Below are 9,894 nucleotides of genomic sequence, written 5' to 3'. Positions count from 1 at the left end.
CTGTGCAAAGGTCCCTCTTCATCAGGGAATGAAATACAACCCTGATTACCACTTAACAGCAAGAAAATATGGAATGTTAACCATTCCGGTCATGAGAAAAGCATTAAAGAGTGTATTGGAAACATGCAGCCAAAAAGGAGATCAGAGCTATGATTTGTTATTAAGACATTCACACTAGATGGGAAGCACTAAATAACATTAAGCTGTTAGGCTCTCTTTTTTCACTCTGCATGCAGGAAATTACATTTTAAAGTAGTGTATGATCTTTCTAAGTCTTTAAAGGGGTCACGCACTATGAGCATCTGGCATGCTTATGTTGTCATTCAAGACCATGAAGTCATCTTGCAACTTGCATTCCTAATAGAGCCAATAGCGTATAATTTTCCATGTGTCACTTTATTGACTTGCTAATAGAACAGAGATTAGAGGTAATCTAAGAGAAGACAGACTGTGCATATTTAACAAAATAAAAGGCCTGCTAATTTTAATTTAATTAAATTGGAGTTTGGATAATATTTCATAAAGAAAGTCAATGTCGTAAGAATAAATATACTTTTTCAATCTTATGGTGACAACCCATAGATCAATTAAGTGCCAAAAGAGCCCCAGACTTATCCAGTGAAATTAATATTGTGAAATCCATCAAAGGCATACATTCAAAGTTAAGGTTGAGGTTCTACCTTCATGCCCCGCTTTACTGAGTTATTGCAGCTCCTATTAATCCTGAGTATAAGAGCATAAGAACATAAGAACGGCCATACTGGATCAGACCAAAAGTCCATCTAGCCCAGTGTCCTGTCTTCTGACAGTGGTCAATGCCAGGTGCCCTAGAGAGAATGAACGGAACAGGTAATCATCAAGTGATCTCTCTCCTGACATCCATCTCCACCCTCTGACAAACACAGGCTAGGGACACCATTCCTGCCTATCCTGACTAATAGCCATTGATGAACCTAGACTCCATCAATGTATCTATTTCTTTTTTGAACCCTGTTATAGTCTTGGCTTTCGCAACATCCTCTGGCAAGGAGTTCCACAGGTTGACTGTCCGTTGTGTGAAAAAATACTTCCTTTTGTTTGTTTTAAACCTGCTGCCTATTAATTTCATTTGGTGATCCCTAGTTCTTGTGTTATGAGAAGGAGTGAATAACACTTCCTTATTTACTTTCTTTACACCAGTCATGATTTTATAGACTTCTATCATATCCCCCCTTAGTCATCTTTTTTCCAAGCTGAAAAGTCCCAGTCTTATTAATCTCTCCTCATATGCAAATGCTCCATACCCCTAATCATTTTTGTTGCCCTTTTCTGAACCTTTTCCAATTCCCATATTTCTTTTTTGAGATGGGGTGACCACATCTGCATGCAGTATTCAAGATGTGAGCATACCATGGATTTGTATACGGGCAATATGATATTTTCTGTCTTATTATCCATCCCTTTCTTAATGATTCCCAGCATTCTGTTCACTTTTTTGACTGCCACTGCACATTGAGTGGATGTTTTCAGAGAACTATCCATAATGACTCCAAGATCTCTTTCTTGAGTGGTAACAGCTAATTTAGACCCCATCATTTTATACATATAGTTGGGGTTATGTTTTCCAATGTGCATTACTTTGCATTTATCAACACTGAACTTCATCTGCCATTTTGTTGTTCAGTCACCCAGTTTTGAGAGATCCTTTTGTAGCTCTTTGCAGTCTGCCTGGGACTTAACTATCTTGAGTAGTTTTGTATCATCTGCAAATTTTGCCACCTCACTATTTACTCCTAAGGTCATCTGGTTTCTGGGGTTAAATGTCTACAACCCATTGCATTAAGGATTGTGTCCCATGTAGTGTGACCAGATGTCCCGATTTTATGGGGATAGTCCCGATATTTGGGGCTTTGTCTTATATAGGTGCCTATTACCCCCCACTCCCTGTCCCGATTTTTCACCCTTGCTATCGAGTCACCCTAGTCCCATGCCACCTTGACTTTCCAGGGCTAGATTCTCTAGCCTGTTTGAACAACTGCAGCCATGACAACTGGAATCTTGTCACATCTTGCCAGCTCAGAATTCTCCCAACCTGGTGAAGTCCTCAGCTGGCTTAGAACTGGCATGGCACCCCCTCCTCTACCTAGTCCTAGGGGACATAAGTGGCAGGAAGAGAGCTGGATCTCTGTTTGTTACCAGCTGGTGTATATTGGAGCAGCCAGGGCCAACAAAATTACAGCCTGAGAATTAGGGAGCCACAGCTGGATGTTTTGCAGCCCTTCTGACCTCTACTGGGCCCATTGGACACTAGGGTGATCAGATAGCAAGTATGAAAAATCAGGACGGGGTTGGGGGGTAATAGGCGCCTATATAAGAAAAAGCCCCAAATATCGGGACTGTCCCTATAAAATCAGGACATCTGGTCACCCTATTGGACACTGTAGTGACCCTGAACTTGCTGTCAGTTCTTGTCACAAATAAACTAACATTACACAGGTAGAGATGTGTCCACTCACCCCAGAGGGCTGGAAAATAGTTCCCTTCCGCCTCTATGTAATACCATTGCCATCTCAGAGGCCACCCTAACTGAAGCATCATATAACCATGGCAACTCTCCAGGGGCAGCATGTTTGAAATGAGTTCCGCTGTTTTCAGTATTGTGCAGTTGTGACTCAGAAGTTACGTGTGATAATGTGCAACAAATATAATGACTTAAGTCCTTTCAAGCAAAATATTTGTCGTTGCAGGTACAGGAGCAACTGGGGAACCTGTTCGGTAAACAGTGTAATTTTTGTGGTAATCACTAGTCCTGCTCCGATTGCAGTCAATGGCCCCTGGCAGCAGGAACAGGCCCCAGAATCTTCCCATGCCCCTCTTCTGTCCCATGCTTGGAACTGAAATTATCTGCCTGTTTTTGGGGGGATGATCGAAAGTTAACAACATGAATTGCGCAGGGCACTTGATTTTAAAACAGAAACAAGCAAAATCCCCAGTGAAAACCTCCTGACACAAATTTTATGTTATAAATACCTATTGCTAGGGGTGAGCATGGTCACATGCAGAGACATATGCATCTGTGTTCTGCACATGCTGACCTATAAGACACAAAGGATATTGGTTCAATCTTGGCTCTAATACACTAGTCAGAATTGGAAACATTGGAATTGACTATAGTTCTGTCAGCAAATTTCTGGCTCTCCACAAAGTAGGAAGTGATCGCGCCTCATGGGAAGACAGATGAAGAAGTAATTCGAAATCACTAGATGGGTTTTTCTGCAGCTGAAAGTGGACAGGGATTATTATTTTAAAGAAAGCCATTTTATGTTATTGGGCACATTAGGTGCCTTTTTGATTCCACTTGTGGCTACGTAGGATTAATTTAAGTTAACTAGAATAATGTTTTGTCGTGGTAGGTACACAATCTGCATGCGTCATGACTACAGTCTCTAAGAAACTTCTGTTTATAATGAAATGTCTTTGACTAGGCTTTAGTTACTAATCCTTGATGTGAATCAAGCAGAGGGAAAGAGGAAGAGAGAGAGAGAGACTCACAATGAAAACAAAGAGCCTGTATGAGGGTACCGGAGGGACACTTATTACCTTTGGGATTATAAGCATTTTCTCTGGAATTTTTGCTTTCTTTCCTGTTTTTTCTTATAAGCCTTGGTTTGCTGGCTGGAGCGTTCGAATCGCCTGTCCCATCTGGAATGGAACTTTGGTAGGCCACAAGAAAAATGTTAGCAGGGAAAAGATATTAGAGAAGTTACTGAAATTCTAGGAAAAGTCAACCATGTCTGAATTTGATTCCTATTAATATAAGCTCTTTAAGAAGAAGTACTTGGAGTATTCAACATTAAATTAAATACAGGAGCTCCCTGCAACTCCTTGATAAGATTTAACTTTGCAATAAATGTTAAGATATTGATTGTTTCAGGATATTTGGCTCTCACAATTTTTCTTTGCTAGCAAAAACGAAACTCTCCAACTCTGGGCCAAATCTGGATTTCAGTTACACCAGTGTCAATGTGAAGTAACATGACTGGAGATATACTCTTGCAAGTGTTATCAGAATTTGGCTCCTCTCTCACACTGATTTGCTGCTCTTGGGTTCATGTCCTTTAGTTTCAGCAGAAGCCTGTTTATGTTTTAGGTTTCAAACTATGCATGAAGATGTATACAAGTGCAGCAAGTTTTTGAGTTAAAAATTATGCAGCCACAGACCCATGAAATCTCTATAATAGTTTAAGACTCAAATTCTGCTCTGGTTTACACCTAGTGCATCCCCACTGAAGTCAGCTCATTGCAGGGGGCTGTATGTTATAGGGCAGAATTTTGTAACAATGTAAAGAGATTGCAGCCTGTAAAGGGTTACAAGTTCCAGGCTGATCCCATTGCTGCTTGGGTGGAGTGTAAAAGGAAGGGGAAGCTGGGTCAAAAGGAGAATTAAAGGGTGTCCTTCCTTCTTCCCTACTAGCTGGTTCCAGCGTGGGGAGCCTTTGGGGGATTATTGCCCAGTGTTTTTCAGTTGATCTGCTTTTGGTTTTGTGATTGTTTTGATGATAATTCAGCCCTGAGGAAGGGGCTTTAAAAGGATGGGGGCTTGGAGTTTTCCTTCAGTTCCCTAGTTCATGAAATCACCCACCAGTTTCTACCTTCATTTACTAGAAAAGAGGCATCAAAAGATGCTCAAGTAAAAATCCTTTACTCTGAGCGCCTTGGATTGCTGACGTTTTTGAGAGTTACTGATGTCCTGCTGATGATAGGATCCACATAATAAATTACATTAAAACAATATGCCAGAATTGATTGAATTATGTTCTGTGATCCTCATCCTATCCCTTCCACCAGTGTTTAATTGCAGTTTTGGGTATCGCTTTACTTAAAACATTGCTGTTGATGGGATTCGGGTGTTTCTAACAGTGTCATTTGTTTAGGGATGATTTTGTGGCCACTTCCTCTGGTACATTCCACAAAGAGATGTGGACAAACATGGAGTGGGTTTGGTTTAGCAAAGTGAAAATAAGGGTGGTACAGCTATAGATCCCATTTTATCCAAGCCACGAAATTTAAACTTCCAGCTTTGCCTCAGCTCTGATTCCACAGCCCCTTGAACTAAGGAAGAACTATGCTGTTTCATCAGTTTTTAAGCAGAACTTTTCATTGCCTTCAATAGGGTTGTTAGCTTAAAACTGGACGGAAGACTCTGGCTCCAAGTCCTGAAGCTGGTAATGCCATTGCTAATTTAGTGAACAAATAAGTTGTTACATGTATGATCAGATTTGTTTTCATTGTGATGGCCAAGATACCATATCATGGTAATAGAAAGATTTCTTCACATTGCTTATGTTTGGCCCTGCCCACTGATCCAACACCATTCATCCTAAAGTACAGAGACAGACAGTGAGTGCTAAGTAGAGCTGGCTGAAACTCGGAATTTCTGGTTTGCAGGAATTTTCAACTGTTTGAAATTTGGTTTTGTTCCAAGTGTGAATGAAACCTATTTATTTATTTATTTATTTCCTGTGAATCAGAAATTCCAACAAAGGTTTGGTTTGGAAACACCAGCACAGGAAATGAAATACACTCCATGGACCCTTGCAGCTGCTAAAAGAGCAGCAGTGAAACTGACAAGAATCATGTCAGCTTCACAAGCTGCTGCCAGGACTTCCAAGGTCTGTGGCTTCTGAGAGGCCCCACCACAGGGTCTGCCCTAGAGCTTCCAAACTCCTGGGCCAGCTGGCTCTCCAGTCTGCCTGACTCTCAGGGCAGTTCATTCACCAGGCTGTGGGAGTCAGGCAATCAGCTGGCCCAGGGGGTTGGATGTCCTAGGGCTCCTGGCCCAGAGAAGCCCACGTGGTGGGGCAGCCTCTGAGCCACAGACACGAGAAGCCCATTCCAGGACTTCCATTCTCCCAGCTGCGCTGCAGAGAGAGCCTGGAAGGCTTGAGAGCCCCAACTTGAGCCCCATAATGACTGGGATATGGTGCATTAGGGGGTATTTCTGTGCAAACCACCAGGCATCTTTAGATTTTCTACCCAGTGGTTCCAAGCTTGGTGGCAGCTGTCACAGGACATCCCAGGCACTCCACTGTTTGTGAGGGGCCTGTTTGTTAGGATGTGCTGAGACTGGGGTCAGTCATCTTTACTTTAGCCTTGCACTTATGGCCAGGTCATGACCGAGTGGAAACAGAACTGTAAAAGGCAGATTGGTGCAATGGAGTAGGAAAGGCTGCTTGGGAGGGGGGGTGAAGGTGAGAGACAGGGGGCTGCTGGGAGGTGGTTTGATGCACAAAGATGATTGCATAAGGGGGATGGAATAGACACACAGATGTGTCTGAATGATAGGTAAGGGCTGGTAACACGAAAGTGATTGGGTGCTATGGGAGGGTCTGACAAAAGAGGTACATGGGGGCTGGGGAAAGTCATGGGAAGTGTACCATTTTGGTGGGTTACGGGCATTTGGTAGGGGAGGATCAGGCCAGACTGGGTCCGTGTGGAGCAGGGGATGGGGAAGGGAAGTTGAGCTGATGGTGGTAGAAGGATGTTTCACTGATGGGCAGCCCATGGAGAACGGTCTGGAGGATGGCTCAAAGCAGGATCATGCACTTGGTGCTGAATGCACGCGTATATGGGAAGAACACAGACTGAGCACAAATACAGATTACACAGCACGGGGGGAAATCTGATTCACTGTTCTCTCTATCCATTGAATGTCTGGAATCCAGGAGCAGGCGGCGGAGTGCATCGTGTTCTGTGGCCTCGGGTAGTGACAGTGCTGAGGGGGGATTCCAGTGGGAGAGGAATATGACTCCTTTTCCTTCTCCAGCTCCGAACTAGATAATGGAAATGGCCTTGTAGATGTAGCAGCTGCAACAGGTGAACATGGTGTAAGACTGCAGTGTAATTGTTGCACGCAGACACTGGTGCACAGAAGCTGACCTGTCTTCTATCACTTAAAGGTTGCCTCGCTTGTGTTGAAAGTCCTGTTAGGCAGGGCAGTACTCAGATCCCAGGATTCTGCAGCCTCCATATTTAGGTGCATACATGACCCCAGGAAGTGAATGGGGAGATAGGTGGCTAAGTGCCAACTACTTTAGGACTGAAAATTCTGCTAGGCAGCAGCCTGTTTAGGGAGTTTGGCTGTACAATGCTGAACAATGCCTTTAAAAACAGACCCTGAATCAATGGAAAGAATCCCATTGGCTACACTGGATCAGATTAAGAATTAAGAAAAAAAAAACCAAAATGGCAGTGCTTACAAAACTGCAATGTTATGGCATTTTAAACTTTGGGATAGAAAGTAACATGTCTTGCCAGTGTATTTAAAACAAACTGGAAACTGATCATCTACTAGTTTAAATTATCTGCCTGGAGCTAAACCAGCATGATGTATAATCCCTCCCCTGCTTTTATCCATCTTCAGTTTTTCCTTTGTTCCACCAACCACATGTGCATTAAGTGTAAATTGAACCCCTCTCAGTTGACAAAGAAGATTGTGAAAGAGTTTGGCTCTCATCTTATAGTGCAGCCTCAGTATTACAATTGCTCTTAATAGTACTCTTATTTTGTAGCCTAATTTATTCTGGCTAGAACCCTGTAGGATCCCCTGCTTGTGGCTTTTCTTCTGCTTAATTTAGCCAACTACCACTCATGACTCCAGATGTTTCTGCTTTTATCCATGAGAACTTTATGTTATGGCTATGCCAAGATTATCATTTCAGGCTCGGCCTCAGGAGAAGTATTTTCAAATTCCCTAAATCAAAAATTTTAAATACAAAGTGCCATGAAATATTAAAATTGAGGTCTTAAAACATTTAACATGCCAGAAATGGGAAACAAACCACAAAACCATATTGCTCAAGGTTCTGGGTTTTCAAACTTGTTGATACATTTGCCTCTGTGTCAGCAATGAGAGCCCAAATTATGCCATTTTCTGATCTTCTGACCTTCAGAGTCTTGTTTCAGACACATTTGCCTTTGGTGGTTCCAATCATCAACAATACATTATTAGGAGCAAAGATACAGGCAGATCCAAGATTCATGGGCTGGCAAAAAGGTTGAGCACAGTGAGCCAAATTCATTTCTGATATATTTAGCATAAATGGAGTTGTGCCTCCAGTGGGGAATTCAGCAACCACACGGGTCTTCCTCATCAACTTCCTATTGATGAACTGGCGCATACTCGTTCTCCGAGCTGCAGCCAACCTTGTTAGCATACCCATTGTGCAGTCAGAGTCATTAAGGTTAACAACTCTCTATTGTCCATAATCGTATGGGTATGTGCTAAAAGCCATCAGCCCATGGTGGACTACACATGCACCCAGAGATATTCAGTGACCCAGTAATTTTCACACATAATATGACCCAGAATTCATTGGCTGTATGGACAGAGTTCCCAAATAAATCATCATCACCACATACAGTCAACCTCAGTCTAATTGCTACCCTCAGTTACACCTGTGCCACCCCACTGGGAGCGATGCAGGTTTAATGAATATTAATGAAGGCAGAATTTGGCCCATCAAGTTATGATAACGATTAAAACGTTTGCAAAGCATTTCAGAGTTTAAATTACTACTAGCATTACGAAGTATTACGGGTGTAACTGTCTGTTTCCCTCATTCACAGGCTGTTATTGCTGGTGTACTTATTCTTTTGGCTGACAGAGGACAAACACAAAGATCACTTGTAAGCTTATGTCATTATTCAATATGGTGTCTAAATACAGCAGAGAAGTCAGGGGAACTGCAGGGTTAATCCAGATTATATTATATTCAAGAGGAAAAAGCATAGTTTGCTACTAAAATTGTGGATCAAATACACTATACAGGGCTTAAAGCGAACAAGCTTTAAACGTTCTACCAGCTTGGTGATTCTACTAGTTCCAGAGTTACTTCCTGTCTTTAAAATGGGGATTTTTGTTAGTGTTCAAGTTTGGAAGTTAAGGCCGCCCACTGGAATTTATGTCTTTCTGTGATACATGACAAATGCAGAAATAAAATACATCTGCTCTAATTTGTTCTAGTGTTTTTAGCAAAATTTGGTTTCCCTACATTCATCTTCCCTGTAGAGAATCCACATAATTTTTTATAGCAAGTGGCATATATGATATTGATTTTGCTTATTTCCCCCTCCAGTATGTTTCTTGTTCTGGTCACATTAGGGTTTAGAATAGAAAAGAAGTGAAGTAATAGGAAATCTCCCACTCTCTTTAGTCAAAGGTTTTTAATAGATTTTTTCCTCTCATTAGTCAGAAGAGTAATAGTATGTTTCTGTCTCAATTTCAGTGGGAAGCTAGCTTCGCCTTTGGCATATTGAGCATCATGGGCTCCCCAATTCAATTTGCTGTTGCAATTGTCTCCATCCTGCTTGGTCCATATTGCTACTATTCATTTGCTGGGATTGCAGGGACCAACTATCTCGGTTATGCAGTTTTGTTCCCTTTTCCCTACAAGGAATTTATGTCTCTTTGCAAGGACCCATTGCACTACGAGTGGTACCATCTGGTTCTACAAATACTAGACCTTTGCTCAAGTTTTGTCATGTTTTGTGGTTCTTTGGCTATTGTGATCAAGCTCACTGCAAGACTGCTCCAATTTGGACATTTAAATGTGAGTATCAATCATTATAGGGAAAGCGGATTACTGCCAATAACACAGTAGCTATGACTACCAACTTCCCTTTACTTAGTGGCATGTCAGACCTGCTCAAGGTTAGGCCACATCCTGAACTCACTCACACCAGATTTACACTTCAATAACTCAACTGAAGAAAACAGAACTATTCCAGATTTACGCCCATTCAAATGAGATAAATAAGTGGCCCTGTAGATCCTTTGTGCCCTAATACTATTTCACCTAAATGGGATATTTCTTTAGCATATGCAACAAGGGCCTGTGATATTAGGACCTGATT

The 9,894-nt window shown here is 42.0% G+C and overlaps 1 protein-coding gene across 1 annotated transcript; it reads left to right on the top strand.

Annotated features, from left to right (window-relative positions):
• Positions 1 to 3,532: 3,532 nt before the first annotated feature.
• Positions 3,533 to 9,641, top strand: TMEM212 (transmembrane protein 212). The gene is made up of 3 exons (XM_077827233.1): positions 3,533 to 3,697; positions 8,608 to 8,667; positions 9,267 to 9,641. Exons 1-3 carry the CDS (start codon positions 3,533 to 3,535, stop codon positions 9,639 to 9,641), a joined length of 600 nt encoding a protein of 199 aa, XP_077683359.1.
• Positions 9,642 to 9,894: the final 253 nt, after the last annotated feature.

Source organism: Eretmochelys imbricata, chromosome 9, assembly GCF_965152235.1.
Source record: "Eretmochelys imbricata isolate rEreImb1 chromosome 9, rEreImb1.hap1, whole genome shotgun sequence".
Lineage (NCBI taxonomy): Eukaryota > Metazoa > Chordata > Testudines > Cheloniidae > Eretmochelys > Eretmochelys imbricata.
This window is presented reverse-complemented; position numbering and strand designations above follow the sequence as displayed.